The sequence below is a fragment of the Larus michahellis genome, chromosome 1, assembly GCF_964199755.1.
Source record: "Larus michahellis chromosome 1, bLarMic1.1, whole genome shotgun sequence".
NCBI classification, from domain to species: domain Eukaryota; kingdom Metazoa; phylum Chordata; class Aves; order Charadriiformes; family Laridae; genus Larus; species Larus michahellis.
In genome coordinates, this window is record NC_133896.1 from 98,143,821 (window position 1) to 98,160,144 (window position 16,324).

The window sequence follows — 16,324 nt, forward strand, 5'->3', positions numbered from 1 at the left end:
AGCACCATCTTATGTAGATTTTTCTCTTTGTGATACAGGCAAAAGGCTTAGCGCTGCATTTAGTGATGATTAAACGGACCTCGGATTGATGCAGGAGCAGAAGATTGTTGTGTTCTGCAGCAGCTGATGCTGAGTGCAAGATGGCTTATTGTATGAAACTGGGGAGCATAAAGCAGGTCAGAGATGAGGTAACTAGAGGGGAAGCACACACATCAAAATTGGTTGGCTAGAGTTTGGAAGGAGTATGGGCTGCAAAAGAAAACATGTGAAGCAAGCTGAGGGAGCCAGCCCTTGTGGTATCGTGCACAAGATCATCCATAACCACAATTTTCATTTTGACAGTTAAGCCTTTGTCTTTGGATGGGAACTTCTGTGAAGGATATATCAGACTGATCAGCTGAGGTTGTTCCCACAGTAACAATAATGCTAAGGCGTTTCTTAGCTTGAATAAGCATTACAGGAGATGCTTGTCTAGTTTTGTATTCTGCATGACAAAGAATATGCTGCTTTTATCATTTTACCTCTTGCTGATGGCTTGTGTAGTAGGATTGAGTGTTTTGTGCAGCTCCCTGCTGCAACCAGCAGTGTGTGATGTGACTGGTGCTAAAATTCCCTGAAAATAACAGCCAACTGAAGAGCTGTGATGATGAGAAGAGAAGTGAGAGGCACTTGTCTTACCTACCTTACATAGCTGTTGTTTTGCAAAAGGGTCCTTTTTTTTTTTTTTTTTTTTTATTTCCTGAAAGGGCTTATCACCCTCTGCTAACTACAGAGGAAGCTCAGGTGCCTGGCTTAGCTTAGACCAGGCAGTCAGCTTTCCCATGGCTAAAGTTCAGCCAGATAAATTCCAAGGTGAGTGGTGGAATTTACATTATTTTGTTTGTTCACGGTTAATGTGTGTTCTGTTCTCTTGACAAGGGCGTAGGTTCTTAAAAGGAGAAAGGCACTTGCTTGTTTGCCTGGGGCTGACTACTGCCTTCTGAATCAGTTGGCACCCTCAAGGGGAAAGAGGAACCATGTCATGACAGCAGTGGAGCATGGCGAACTGCAGAAGAAAAAAGCTTTATGAGTGCAGGGTGGGGAAAGCAGAGGTGGGGAGACCAAGTCAACGTGAAGCCTTCAGAAAGAGTGATGAATGAGAAATGCCAGGAAGAGGAAGGAGCGAACATGCAGTCAGGGCTCGGACAGAGAAGAAAAACAAGGTGTTTTACTGGGGGTTTAGAGGGGACTGTGCAGAGTTTGTTGCAGCCCAAGAAGTCCTCTGAATGCTGCTGCCTGAAAGCAAACCTAAAAGAATGAACCTGCCCTGGGAGCACACTGTGGGTAGGAGAGGGGTTGATCACAAGCTCTCTTTTTTATTCTGCTTCTCTCAAGAGGGCCAGTAAAGAATTTTCGAGGTTCCTGTGTTCTAGTTCATGTTCAAGTAGAACAAAGTTTTAGGCTGTAAAAATTCCTTGGTGTGTTTTTGATCCATTCAGAGTTTGTGCTGTTTCCCATGGAGGAAGGAGGGAACAGTTGCTGCACAAAGTCCGTGGTCACCTCTTTGGCTTTTCCTTGAATGCCATTTAAACAACAACAAGACATGCAGAAGTGTTTAAGAGCGGTGTCTTTTTGGCCTTCCTAGATGCCCTATTAAGTATTCAGGGCAAATGCTTTTAAAAACCCAGAAAAATTTTATTGAAATCTGAAGTTTGGGCTGGAGTACATGTTTCTGTTCTATATAACTTCCCATCTAGCCCATGAAAAAACATCCATTTGAAGGAGAAACAGTTAATGAGCTTTGCTGATGAGTATGTTTATGAATTTTCAGTCTGATTTTGACATATTACTGGCATTGGTGACATTTTTGTTTCCCTTCACTTGTATAGAAATAGAAAGATCATAGAATGTGCTAAGTACTTCATATAGGCGGTGTTGCACTGCACACAGTTATATGATAGAGAGGAACATGAAATATATGCATCTGTATCTTGTGTAGGACAAGGATCTTCAAAGGGCTAGCTATAGATCAAAGCCCAGCCTGTAAGGTGCAATCAAATAGCCTGCTAAATAAGGCCAAAGAAGATGAAGCCTTTTGGTACAGCAGCCCTGGTTTGTTTTGCCACAGACAGTGTATTCTTTAAGTGAGGTGCAAGTTCATGGCATCCCCATTTACGCACGCATGTGAAGTTCCAGCGCACACATTTTACTCTCCTCTTAAGTGTATCGTAGAGCGGTAGCTGCTCTTAACTCCTCCATCATCCCACTCTCAACTCCTTTCAAAAAGGTTTTGAAAACCAGTACACAAAACACATACTCTGGAAACTAGACTCAGCAGAAATCTTAGGAAGAAGAGGTTTAAAAGGGGATGAAGGGTTGGGGAACCAACCCAAACCCCGCTATTATATTTGTGTCTCCCTGTTGTTTCAGATGAGGGCCTATAAATAAAATATTTGGCAAGCTTCCTGTCGTGGAGCATAAGAATGTATATTAATATGTGCTATGAGGAATAAGTTCTATAAGGAAGGAACTCTCCTTCTCCTTCCCTGAAGCTTCCCAAGATTTCCAGCCATACATACACAAGTACACCTATCTATGCAGCTCTTTGTATCTCCATCATCTACAGAGGCCTTGTTCCCTGAAGCTTCCTCAGTGGTGTAGTAAGAAAGCAACAGAATAGTAAACTTCAGAATTGACAATTGCTATCCTTTTTTGGCTATGTAAATATAAGCAGGACTGCTTTACTTCTCATCCTGTTTGTTAACTGGTGGCAAGAAACGCTTATTTAGATTCTTATTAATCAGGTGCTAACAATGTGAAGTGCTGGAGGACCAACCTTTGTGTACTTCTGATCTAATGCAATCCCAGGCAGAACAGAATGAGTCCCTTTTTGTGCCAGATGGCTGATGAGTTTTAAGAGGGCAGGAGAATGTGTGGCAAGCTGCATTGAAAAACTGAAGGAAGAACAGGAGATTGCATACAGCAACAGCAGGAGCTTTTGCCAATGTTAGTGAGAGAGAGTGAGTCCGAGAGAAGAAACATAAGGTCATCTGTTATGAAGTTGTGAAGTAGAAATGAAAGCTTAGGACAAGTGATAAGCCAGGAGGCCATAGCTGCTTTTAAAGAAAGAAAGAAAGAAAAAAAAAAAAAGGGAAAAAAAAAAGTGGGTTTGGTGACGAAGATGGGTCAAGGGAAAACTAGGGAAAGTTTCATAAAAAGCAGCATTTTTGGACCTGTTGGAGGATAAAACAGTTTGAGCAAAAGAGTTTGATGGGTAGGAAATAAACGGAATATGAAATGCCAGGCTTTAGCTTTTTGGATCTGAGCTGCTTCTTGCTAAAATGTTTCCAAAGGTTTCATGGTCACAATAATTTTTTCTAATATTCCCAAACTCTCCTAAAAAAATTGAAAGCCTAGTGCTATTGACGGCTTCCTGACAGCTAGTTGTTGCTGGAATCAACAGTTGTTTCAAGGAAGGCTTGATTAAACTGTCACATAGCTATAGTTAACTGGCATGTGACTTCTGTGCTCCAGCAGACTTTCTTATCGCAAGCCTTTAATGAGGACCGTGGAAAAGAGGGGTTTTTTTTCTCCTTGGGGCTTTTTTTTTTTTAAAGTGAAACTTTTGAACTTCCCTCTGAAGCAAAATTTGTTTAATGTTGAGTGTATCTTATTCAAATATCCTTAACATCCATATCTAAAGATCCTGTATAACCTGTGACATATATGCAGTAACAATGGGGAACTGAAACTTCTCGTAGCATGTTTTGAGTTAGACACACTGCAAGCGTTGAAGCAATTTAATAGTCTTTCATGTGGGTAACAGATCACCATAGGTAACAGATCTAGGTTACTAGGTAACAGATCGCCGTAAACGTTGATTGTTATTACAGGAAAATATCTAGGACTTGCCCTTAAAGTCCAATTGTCTTAGTATAGTAGTGAGACATGACAAGCGAGTGAAGCTGTAAAGTGGCTAAAGGGTATTTTCAGATAATGCTCTTGTGAGGTCTTTTGGGACTAGCTTAAAACATTCACTGCCATCCCAGAAGAGACTGTGCATCATGTGAGTGGTTCTCATATGTACCTGTGCAAAGTTTTCCAGGGCAGCCAAAGAGCCACTGCGAAGGTCACTTTGAACCCATTTGACACTGAAAGTTAAGAAATGCTTGGATGATCCAGTCTGGTGACTAGGCTGTGGGGGCAGTAACTTCCAGCTGTGACACCAAAACAAACACCTGGGAGTGGCACAGTGAAACTGTGTTGGCCGCTTCCAAAGTGATTACACCCTAATGTACCTGGTGCCTTTTCAGAAAGGGGCTGATGTAGGCTGTATTGGCAAGGAAGAATGCTTTTTTTTTTTTGTTCAGTAACTGTAGTTTGAGCTTGTCATCAGCCTGTCCCCTCACAGGCAGCAGTGCTCAGGATTCACTCATGGAAGAATGTCCAAAGGGTTTTAAGGAGGAAAAACTGGTTTAATGCCATCACTGCTGAATTTTAAAAGGAGGCACAGTGTGTATGAGACAGGCTTGGAGAAGAGCTCCAGGGTGCTGGGAATAGAGACCAAGAAGGTATAGCTCAGGTGGCGTAGGAAAGGGGTTAAAAGACAACACTGAAAGGTGGTAGTGCAGAGAAGTGCAGCAGGACTGCATTATGCCTTGAAAGAAAGAGCACGGTGGAGGGAAGAGCCAATGAAGGCAGTCCTCTGCGGTATAAGATGGGAGATTTATCATAGGAAAGAGGTAGGGGAAGAATGTTATCTTAGGACCTGAGTGGTATCTGCTGTATCAAGAGCAACACTCTGAGAGGCCAAGGAGGCGTTTGGCATTGTAGCTGAAGAAAAGTATTGAAATGTCAATTTCAAAGAATAGAGAGAAATGTAGAGAGAGTCTGGACTGATCCTCAGAGGCGATCAGATGTTGGCATTAGTTATGGTGTGAGAGAAGCACCACAGAGAAGATCAAGAGGCTAGATTCAGTATCTGCGCTTCACAAATGTCAGGTTCTGAGGCAAATAGTTCAGTGTTAGGGGAGGCAGTCTGCAAGGTGGTGTGCTTGCGTCTGCTCACTGGGTGCAGCACGTTCAGTGCTTGAGAACTGAACAGGTGTTAACATGAGCTAATATAAGAGCCAGGAAGGTGTATCTGTAATAAGAAGGGTCTTGCACTTCACCCGAGGTGGCTTTGTTGGCCCGATTTCAACCAGTTAGTTTTCACAGTCTTGGTCATGGTTTTTCAGCAGTTGTGTATGTGTGTAGTGCAAGCTGGAATTTCCCTCTTTGTTTTCTTTTATAGTGTGACACACATATATTAATGTTTTACTTTATAAGATTCTATTGCATCCACAATATAAAGGAACAATGTAGTTCACAAAGGTCTTCTGGTTTTCTTGTGTTCAATAGGAAATAGCCCGTCACCTCCGACCTGGAACCCTGCGTGCTGTCTTTGGGAAGAACAAGATTCAGAATGCTGTCCACTGCACAGACCTACCTGAAGATGGACTTTTGGAGGTAAGACCTGCTAGACAAACATGTGCTTTTATATCATAGGAAGTTTTAGAGTGAAAAGCTATACTTGACACTGTTTTAAGCTGTTTGAAGTGTTTTATATGTGGAGTACCTGTGTTGGAGACCAGTGATCAGGTAGAAACAAAAGCAAGGGCATTTAACTTCCTTAATTCTGATCCTGTAAAAAATTAATCCATGCAGTTTTCTTGAGTGAATATAGTACAATGAAGTATTTTGTGAAATGAAAGTCAAGGGTCTTCTCTTTGGCCGAACATGTCCTTGGGACTGTATATCAGGACCTAACAGTGCTTCTGCAGAGACACCTTCTTAGCCCTTTCTTGGATGACCACCATGACTCCTGGTCTGGATTGTCTCTACAGTGAGCTGGTGTGGGGCTTGGAATATTACAAGCACTAGGGATTCAAATTCAGATAGAGTCCAGGTTTATTTGTAGACAGTCATAATTATGCACATCAGGTGGTATTTCCTGTGTTTTGTGTTAACTTACTAATTATTATCTGACTTTGGCTTTGTATGCTTTCATTAAAGCCCAATAAAATGGGAAAACATTAAATTAAGGGTGTTTATAAAGACAGAAGTACTCACTATGAAACCAGAACAAGCTCACTCACTTAATTCCATGCCACAAAACTAAGGTCCTGTACAAGGGGGTTGAAACAGTGTGGAAGCACATCTTAGATGGATCTCTGCATCCATGCAGATGGTTTTTCCAGCACGTGCATATCTTCTGGTTTACTGTCTATATGTATTTGTGAGTGTTTTGCTGTCAGACTATAATAGAATGATGGAGCAGCAAGAGTTTTTGTAGCTTGGATTATTTTATGCTGCCAAAATGGTGTTTTCATTGAGGGGAGAGGAAGAGCTAACTGCGTCACCATCACCCTCATGAAATAAAATCAGATCTGTAGGTTAAAGTGCTGTTTGCCAGGGAATTGCGTCTAGTTTAAGGAATAGAGTGAAATTCAACACTGAGAATGACAGCCAGGATCAACAAAGTTCTAACTTTTTAAACCATTTCCAAGCTGTCATTAAAAGTTGGCAACTTCTACTTTCTGCCCAAAGGGACTGGATTTAAACAAGCAAACAGGTATTTGTCACCACATGCCTAAAATCCCTCAGTCGCGGCTTTTCAATGACAACAGAAAAAGGCATAGCCTGCAGAGAGAAATGAGTCTCACCGGCACTCAGAGAGCATTTTAGTACTTCAGCAGAATTCTCTCTCTCTCGTGTCCACAGTCTGTCTCCTTTATGCTGGCGCAAAGCAGGTCTAAATGCATTTTGCTGGTTATTTAAATTGAGTTTACAGCTTCTGCAAAACAAAAATTGAGGCTGGAGTTCTTTTTCAAGGTCTTCACTACATGCGTTTGTCCTTTGAATCCCATAGCTGAATCATAAGTGAAGTTCTTGATCTAGACTGCACACTAGACTCTGACTACACACTTTGCAGTTCCCATTGCAGACTGGTCATTTTAATAATCATTTATCAATTGTATTGTTTGGGGAGAGGTGTCTAAAATCTTTTTTTACCATAGGCATAATTGTACACAGAATGTGGCTCTTCATCTGTCTGTAAGTTTCTTCTGTAACAGTCCAGGTTAAGCCAGCAGTTGTAAAGGGCATCGGTCAATGTTCTTTAATGAGTAAATAAAGCAGTGAATGTTTCATTGTGATCGTTTGGCAAATAAGCATTATAATGTAAACTATAGAAACCTTTTTACTGCTAACACTTTAAGTCTTGGAGTGTCTTTAGATGTCTTCTGTAAGAAATGCAGTTGCCTGAAAACTTAGGTAAGCAAAATAAAAAATAACCTCTGGATTTGCTTAGGTGCAAGGGCGTGTCACAACTGATGAAAGAGAAACGATACAGTATACGTGGAGTCATCCTTGGGAAGGGCTTTTTCCTCAGTGAGCTTTTCTGTGAGAGGAGCTCAAAGCCAGTCACAGAGGCCCCATTTGCTGGCAAGCAGAAACCAGACCTTCCTCCCGCCTCAGCCCCAGTAACTGTAACAGCGCCGTTCGTGCTGGGCTAGAGCAGAGTGACTGCGTGGCGTGCGAGACAACCATAGGAGGAAACTGAGCCAAACTAATACTTTTAAGAAGTATGCTCTTCAGTAAATGGTAGTGAATATTTTCATTGTTTAATGGATAACTGAATATTTTTAATATACTGAGTTTAACTGAGCAATTATTTTCAGCCTTGGAGGAGGTGAATTCAGAGATAAGTAAGGCGCTTGTTATTGAGGAGAATGACCTTGGCTATGTTGGCACTGTGGAACTTGCTTCTTTCAATGTGGAGTTAGCCTATGTTCGTTATGTCCATGTTTCAGTAGGAGATGTTGCTGAGATGTTAATACTGCTGTTGCTTTAAAAGCTTTACAGTACCATTGTAGGACAACTGATTAGTAGAGGAGGAGTCTGGAGTAAATTTTAGGGAGAAATCTGACCTATTAGATTTATAGTACAAAGATGAAGGATCCTTTTTAAAACCCCAAAGAAAGTTAATTCACCCATAGCAGTCTCTTTCCTTTCTTCAGGTGGCATTGTTTTTTGTGCAGTGTTAATACTCTGCTGCAGTTACTACCCCAGTATAGCTCCAAAAACGAGCCTAAATGCAAATTCTTGCATTCCTGTTTTGCTGATGAAAGGTAAGTTTGGCAATCTGAATTCAGGCACAAGAGCTAGGAACTCCAGAGTTTCATTTCTAACTCTGGTGCTGATTTTGTCTGAGCTTGGCTAAGCCCCTTTTCACATTTTGGCATGCAAGTGTTTGGCTCTGAAATTCTACGTGACGATGTTCTGATTTATATTTCTCTTCTCCAAAATAAAATCCCAAATGCAGCAAATTTTAGAAGGCAAACTGCAGAATCTTTATTACAAATAATGGCACAAAATTTCTAGTACTATTTTTTCCCCCAATTCCCATTACATATATGTTGTTGGGGGTTTTTTAGTTTGGTTTGGTTTGTGGCTTTATCAAGCCTTTGGCTTGAGGTTGTTTTGGTTTTGGTGGTAGTTTGTAGGCTGCTGCTGTTGCCACTTCGTGGATGGGAAGCTGATTAGGTTGGTCCATGTGTTAAATGGTTTTGTGACTTCTGAACTTCCAGAACCAAATAGAGATGGAAAGGGGAGATACCTGGTTGACCTGCTACCCTATGATGGGCCTTACATGCACAGTATTTATGGAAGCACAATAAAGGCGTGTTCCTGTGTAGAAGGGAACACATTGGTGCTTTCCTGAGGACTCAGTTAAGTATCCTTAGTGCCAGATACTGCTTATTTTAAGATTTCTCCACCCTTCTCTGCAGTTTTCATCACCCACAGTTTAAGATCTAACTGAAAATTGAAGGGTGTTTGGAATGGCAGCTGCTGCCTGATAATCCACAAATGGAGGCTTCTTAGAGGAGATGAGATAGGTAATTGAGGGCTAGATCAAATGCTTGCTGAAGTTAATAGCCAAACTTTAGGTGACTTTGGTGGTTCATACTCAGTTGTCAGTCACTAGGAAGGGCAAGGTAGTGACCTTTCTCCCAGAAATCATGATCAAGGAGTACTCGGGGAAAGGAGAGAGAACAACACCGTCTCAGGAACAGCAAGGACTAATTAACTAAGTAAGGGTTAGCTTGTGCACCTAGTTTTAGAACACTGTATTTCATTAACGTAGTACAGTGTTTTTTCAGTGTTTTTTTTTTGTTAAACCTCTTTTCCATGGACCTGGAAAAAGGAAACTTCACTTTTAATCATAAAAACCGCTCAAACAAACAAACAAACAAACGCCAAAAGCAAATACCAGCACCTGCTTCCACCAGTTTGACCCTTAACTCCTATCTTTGTTCTACAAGCTAATTCACGTTTTAGGCAGTGACTAACGCATAGCAGAATTAATGAATAACTCACTTTGGCTGAAGAGGGGAGGGGAGATGCAGTTGAGCCTAAAACACAACTGGTAACAATGGAAAAAATCAGTGTATTTTCAGTTGTGAAGCTGTAACTGGTTTTTTTTTATTCCTAGTTTAGTGATACAGGAGGAGAGTGAACATTGCCCTGAAGCCTCTTGGATGAGCTCTTTGACTTACTGGGTCAGGCACTTATTTATTCACTTCATAGACTTCTGTGTCCTCATATCAGTACAAAATGTATTTTCACAAGTGACAACGAATAGACACGAATAGCTCAGAACAGTCCGTTTTCTCAGCCTTGTCATCAGTTTCCCATTTTAATGGGGAGAGGAAAGAAAGGAGGAAGTAGAGAAGGGAGTCTGAAAGCATTGGAGTATTTATGAGATAATGGGGTTTCATGAGTGAAGGCCAAACCAGCAGTTTCTTGATTTTTCTGATCAACTGATGGTGTGTAGGACATTCAGAGCAAGGGTTTGCATTTGTTTCCCACAACCAAAGCAGGTACTGCTCTACCTCTCATCAGGTTTTTTTTTCTATTTTATATAAAGCAGGTACTCTTTATATAAAGTTACTATATATATAAAAGTTATATAAGGTTTTATTTATATATATATGTAAAAGTTACTATGTATAAGCTATTATATACTGTCTATATAAAGCAAACAATTACAGTACTGACCTGCATTCACGTTCTTTCTGAGTCAGGTGGAGCAAAGACTGAAACATGCATGTTTATATGCCAAGTAAGTTCTCTATTTAATAGACTAGAGACAGTTTTGTGTTTGTGTCTTTCATGTACACGCGATGAAAGATGATTCTGTTTCTCAACTCACCGTCTTTGACCTGAAAAACATTTCTGATAAATATCTTGTTGAAATAGAAGCTTGCAAACCACTGGATCTAATGAATCATCATTCTCTAGACAAAACAAGTTTCCTTGAAATTAGTCATTCCTGTACTAGTTTTAGTCGAAGTACTTGACACAAGGTGGTGTGGCTACCAGGCTTCACGGTTTATGTGCCTCCTTAAAGAAATGAAGGCAAATTAAAAATCAGTCAGTGAAGGCCTTATTCAGTCATTGGAAGTACAGTGTGTAAAACTTTCCACAGGAGGTGGTGCTGTACACACACCTCACGTCGTTGGGTCTCAAGTGGCTGAGTACCTTTCAGATTATGCAGGAATCCACATAATCTGCAACCATTAAAAAAACCCATAGCCTAGACCTGCAGTTATAACAAAACCAGTGTTTCTGGGGTTTGGCACGCTCTGCCTATAAACGGTTGCTCATACTGTGTAGTTCAAGGCGGGTTTGGGGGAGATTTGGGGTTTTTTTTGGTGAGCAGTTCCATAAGGGCATTTGTACTGCAGCAAAACACCCTAGGGACGATAAACTGCACATGTCTGGGGTAACCTGAAAGGTCTCTCCTTTGAGGTGCAGCCTGCTGTGTCTGAGCCGTCCACGTTAGCTTTATGTTCCTATGCCATAGTGTTTGGGCAATCAGTCAGTCTCATGGGGTTTCTTTGCATGATTAAAAAATGCTTAATAATCATACACGTATATGTGTGTGTGTACTTATACATAGAGGGAGAGGATGCTGCCCTAAGTAAGATACGCATGAAAAAGGATTTGCTGTGGGATGGGTAAAATTTTAGTTCTGGGTAAAATAACCTTCTCTGTGTTGCCAAGGAAGACACTGTTATTAGGTGACTACTACTTCTAGTGGACAATAATGTGGCAATTGCTGTGGGAACGTGCTTACATGTACCTTTGCATGTCTGGTAGGCTATGTGTGAAACTGCAGAGTGGGATTGGCTTTTAAGCCAGTTTTCATGGGAGTGAAGGATGTGCCAACTGCCGCCTCAGTCTTGTGTCCCCACGGGCGCTCTTTCCACTGACTCCTCAGGGTGCTGCCTGTGTGCCTCCGCATGGCTGCTGGGTGCCGTCAGGCTCCGCCTTGGGCATTGGGACCGCAGAGGGAAATGTGTCAGTTTTCAGTGTTGGCGGCAGCTTTCCAGCCAGGCGGTAGCAAGGACCTCCTTAAGTATCATTTGCTGGCCTTCTCCCTTGCCTCAGAGCTATTTGTGGCATCCACAGACATGAAAATAACCGAATGAAGGAGGATGATTTTGCTGTTATCAAAGAGTGGGTTTTGTTTGTCTTCTGAGAGAGCTGTCATGATGGTTGGATTTTTTTCCTATCACTTCTTTGAATTTCAGCTGTGCAGTGGTGTTCAAGAGGAAGGCTGGGGACTGGCAGGCTGTGCAACATACTGCTGGAAGATCTTCTTTCCCTTGCTCAGCCTCGCACCAGTGAGACTGGCTTACTATTTCGAAGGCATTTAAGCAAACAAATAATATTGTCTAGCTGTACAAATCAGCTATGGCAGTCCAATGGATGGAGACTCGCACAAGTTCTGGCACTGGAAGTTCATCTGGCTGGATTCAGCCTTGGGGAGATGGGAGGTGATGTCGTGTGATAAGCGGCAACAGGACAGGCCAGTTCAGCAGATGTGTTTTGTCCAGACAAGTGCTGTGGGCGATGAAAACCAGCATCGTTTTCCTCAGATTTGGTATTAACTAAATGCTCTGACGAGTGTTGAGAGCTGTGCTGCTCCTGGGCTTTTGGTGCAGCACGTCTTCCACCTGCTAGAAGCCAGCTGTCCTTGGTCTGGCGTTCTAAGTAGTGCCAGGAGAAGCACGCCTTACGCCTCCTTTCCCTTTGCGTTTATTCAGGGAGGCTGGGGGGAGGGTGGTGTTTTAGCAAGCTGTTCAGAGCGGACAGGGGAGCCCTCGCCTTGCAGCGGGGGGGCACGACAAATGCTTCCCATAACTATTTCCATAAGAACAGAGCTCTCTTGCAGAAGTGCTCTGCTGGCTGCCAACTCGTGTTTTTGTGTTCGCAGCTTCCTTGCCCGCCCGCTGCCGTTGTCTCGACATGTGGGCGCGCTGCAAGGTGCTTTCTGTCATCCACCCTGGAAATGCCTTCGTACCAGTAGTGAGCTGATCCATGGGTTGAGGTTATAGTGCAACAGTTTAGGATGGAAGGCACCGGAGGGATGCAGCTCTGTTCAACTAATCTTGTTGGTGCATCAAGGTATAGTCCAAGCAATTTAATAAAGCATGTCAATGAGTAACTCTCAGAAGCGTCAATGTGCTTAGTGTGGAATTTGTGTATGTCACACTCGGAACAAAGGTCTCCTGCATTGCTTGTTACCGATTAACTTGTCTGGTATTATGCAAGCTGCCTCTACCAGCTGAGAACTAACTCTCCCCATTCACAGGGCAGCGCAGCTTGTAAAACATTACACAGCAGAAGTGCATAGCATGGCAATGAACCTTTCACTGAGGGCATTTCAGCTGTACAGCATTTCCCTCAGGAGTCTTTAAAATATTAATAAAGAAGCCATTGTTTCACTCAGTCATACGGCAATTTTGCAATGAAGTCTTTTATTAGGGGCCCATACTGAGCTGCATAATCCAGGGTAAGATGCTTTTAATCATCTCCAGTGAGAAGAAATAAAAAATAGGAGGGTTTGGGTGAGGTTGTTTTTTGGCGGGGTTTTTTGCAAGTTTTCATCAAAGCAATAGCTATTTTTGTCTGTCGGTTAGAAGTTTCAGTCTCTCCTGGTACAAAATGGTTTCTAGAAAGATGTGTCAGATAATGGTTATTATGATTCAAGGGCTTCTCCATTTTAACTTTCTGAGACTTTTTATTCAACAGCTGTGGGAACAGGTTGAAAAGAATCTGGAGTGTAGGAAAACTTCATCTTATTTGGTGCTGTTTTTGCATATCAGAGGATGTTAGCCAGCACTGGAATTCTGTCTCAAAATTTTTCCTGATGCTGTATATATACTTGTACAGAGAATTAAGTAATCTTTCAATCTGAAATTAAAATTAAAAACAGCAATAATAGAGGGATGGATTTTGGACACGTTGATGATTTCTCTTTTTAAAAAAGATTAAATTATGGTATTATTAGGTCACTTGCAGCCTGATTTTGAACACAGGTTGTATAATTATTATACTTGTGGGCCAGACAGGCAAACTAAACTAGAAACTTGTTTAAACAGAGTTGTGAAATAGTTCAGCTCTTGTGCTTCCACTTCTGGGTAAGATCAGAGGTCCAATCACCCCTTGTTCTGCCAAGTCTGAGGTTTATAAGTGCCAAAGAGAAGTTAACGAGTGTGAACCAAGCAGCTCCCAAAGCTCTTTAAGTTTCACCTGATCCCAAAGGTAACCTAACGTGATAAACAGGGTTTGGCTTTTGTCATGTGTTCGAGTTGCGCTGAGCGAGGTAATTTTGTGGAGGGGAGGTCAAGGCAGAGGGAAGGCGTGACACTTCTTGATAACTCATTTGAGGCCCAGTTTGCGTCTTTGAGGCTGCTGCCTTCTTTCTTTCCCTCGGCACGTTCTCACTTTGAACCAAAAAGCCCAGGTCCTCTTTCCTTTACCCCTCTTCATCTAGCTGAAGCATGGCAACAATTTAGCTGCAACTCAGCTGCATGATGGGCAGACTACAGCAATGAAGAGAAAAAAGCTCAGGGAAATAGCTTATACAGCAAAAGCAGTAAGAGGACACGGTAGTTACACAGTTATGTAGAAGCCCAGAATCTCCTTTCATTCCTTGAGCCAAGGGGTCCTGCACCTTTTCTGGGGTAAGAGAATCTCTGTTTTCCTGTGGCACACGCTGCTGTGTGATGCAAATACATTTTCACATGGCTTCCTATTATTAACCTCAGCCAGTTGTACCTCCCACCTCTCTCTCAGAGGTCAAATAGGCAAATGATTAGCTATATTGATACTTTCTGTGTAGGGTTTGCTCCTTCCCTCATCAGTGTAACCTCCTTGACTGACTGCTGTAAACTAGCAGGAATTAAGAGGAGATTTTAAGTCAGCTGTCTGCATACATGTGTTGAAATGTATGTGGAACATGGGAGGGAAAAAAACAAAGCCAAACATGTTAATATGGATAGAAGACTGAATAAGATTTCCTGTCTCTCATAGGTGCTAACACCATGCGATATCTTGAGTTAAGGGTTTATCAAGCTCTAGAAACCACTTCTTCTTTCACAGGTAAAGAATAACTGATTATTCGAAGTGTAGTGTCATATCAGTATTGGTTTGGTAGTGTGGTAATACTGAGGGCTTAGACACTGGCTGTGATGATTTGTGCTAGCAGCGGTGCCAACACAGAACTAGATGGCAGTTGTCACCTGAAAGGGTGTTGGCTGTAGTCTAGGGGTCCTCCAGATCACCAAGTATCTTCTGGTTTCAGTAAGAGCTGGATTCTCCCTCTTCATCTTTAACCCTAAGTGCATTGGCATTTAGGCAGGAAAGATATATCCACAAGTATATCTGAGAGATACTGAGATACGTAGGCAAGTCTCTGAGCAAGAGGCAATTCTCTTAAGTGGCCAGAGTTGCCGAGTGGGCAAGTTTCCTTCTGCATTGGTGTCAGTGGTAGTTACTGCTGTTCTGCTGGGGAGAGATGGTGTGCTGAGACTATCCAGCCACAAACCAGGAACTGTGGGATTTCTCTGGTAGCTACCTTATTCAGTCCAGCTATTGAATAGGAACTTGGTCAGTCAGGTGTCAGGAGTCTAGTCCGGTCATGGTGGTACATGGTTTAGCGCACAGCAAGAGCATTGAGATCACAGAGGACTGCTGAGATTTGAAACAAGCTCTTGGCCTCTTAACACTGACCCATTCCACAGGGGAATGGAGCTTTCTAAATTCAGTGACATTGCTCAGAAGGTACTTTGAGCACTGCGCTGGGGGAATTTATGCCATTAGTTTGGTGGGATGTTTCCTGTCGGCACAGGGAGCCACATTCTACACAGGGGCTTATGATGGTGCATGCAAGGCCACTACTTGTGGACTGGGTGGTGCTTTTGTGTGTGGTTTGGTTTTTTTTCAGGATATTTTGTTACTGTCTTACCTGTCATAACTTTTACCCTGCTGCCAGGTGTAGCCTGTTGGGTCCCCTGGCCCTGCAGAACATCTTCGTTGCTCAGGAAGAGCTTTAAATGCTGGCTGCCTTCTACTTCATTTATTTGCTTATAGTTTCCATCCTAGCTTGAGTCCCTGATGTGGGTGGAAACACGTTCTTGTTCTCTTTCTGTGACCACTTCCTCGTCTATTGGCCATAATCCGGTAGCTCGTGAGGACCGTGACTTTCAGTGCTCTCTGAGTAGGCTGGAGAGCCTTAGCTCAGCATTGGCAAGGAGCCCCCACAATGACTGTAACTTGTATGAACACATCCAAACCAGGCTTTACTTAGATATTTCAGGTACTAGCAGCAGGGGTCCTTTTCAGTGTTTTTATCCAGTGTTGGGGACATGTTTGCAGCTTGCATTGACATCTGTGGTGGTGCGCCTAGCATCTTGTCTCTGTATCTAAGATGACTGGTTCAAGGGCATCATACAAGGGCTCTGCAAGACCTCCTGACTTTGAGGCAGTCAAGTGTCCCTCAAGATAAGTGTGAAGTGCAGAGGCAGTGATCCTGGTGACTCAGCAAGCTGCTCGGGATCCTTGGGAAATCAGTGCTCACTGTCATGTTGGTTCTTCACGTGAGATGGGTGCCAGGACCTTTCACTCTGTTTCATTCCAGTGGCTCTACCAGGCCAGTGATCTCTTCTGGTGGCGACCAAAGATGTTCCTAAAGGAGGAGTAGAGCTCCTGGTGGGAAAGTCCTGGGCTAATATGTTCAGCCCCAACTACTGGGCAGTTGGCTTATGCCGTGGGGTGGGGAGATCCAATGAACCTGTAGTATCTGTACTTCAGAAATCAGTGGTCTGAGTCAGCACAGTAGTTATGTATGATGAAAAAACAACACTTTGTTATTTCAAATAAGGTTTTGGATTCACTTATTTTTCTTGTAGTGATACAGATTAAATAGCATAAAACTCACTTTCTTAGTGTT

At 42.5% G+C, this 16,324-nt stretch overlaps 1 protein-coding gene across 2 annotated transcripts in view; it reads left to right on the top strand.

The window, feature by feature from the left end:
• The window catches only part of NME7 (NME/NM23 family member 7), a 93,260-nt gene that overhangs the window by 70,912 nt on the left and 6,024 nt on the right, over positions 1-16,324 (top strand). For both annotated transcript variants that reach the window (XM_074595089.1, XM_074595100.1), the window contains one exon: positions 5,380-5,487. In XM_074595089.1, coding sequence (XP_074451190.1) covers positions 5,380-5,487 — 108 coding nt within the window. The remainder of the gene's footprint in view (positions 1-5,379; positions 5,488-16,324) is intronic.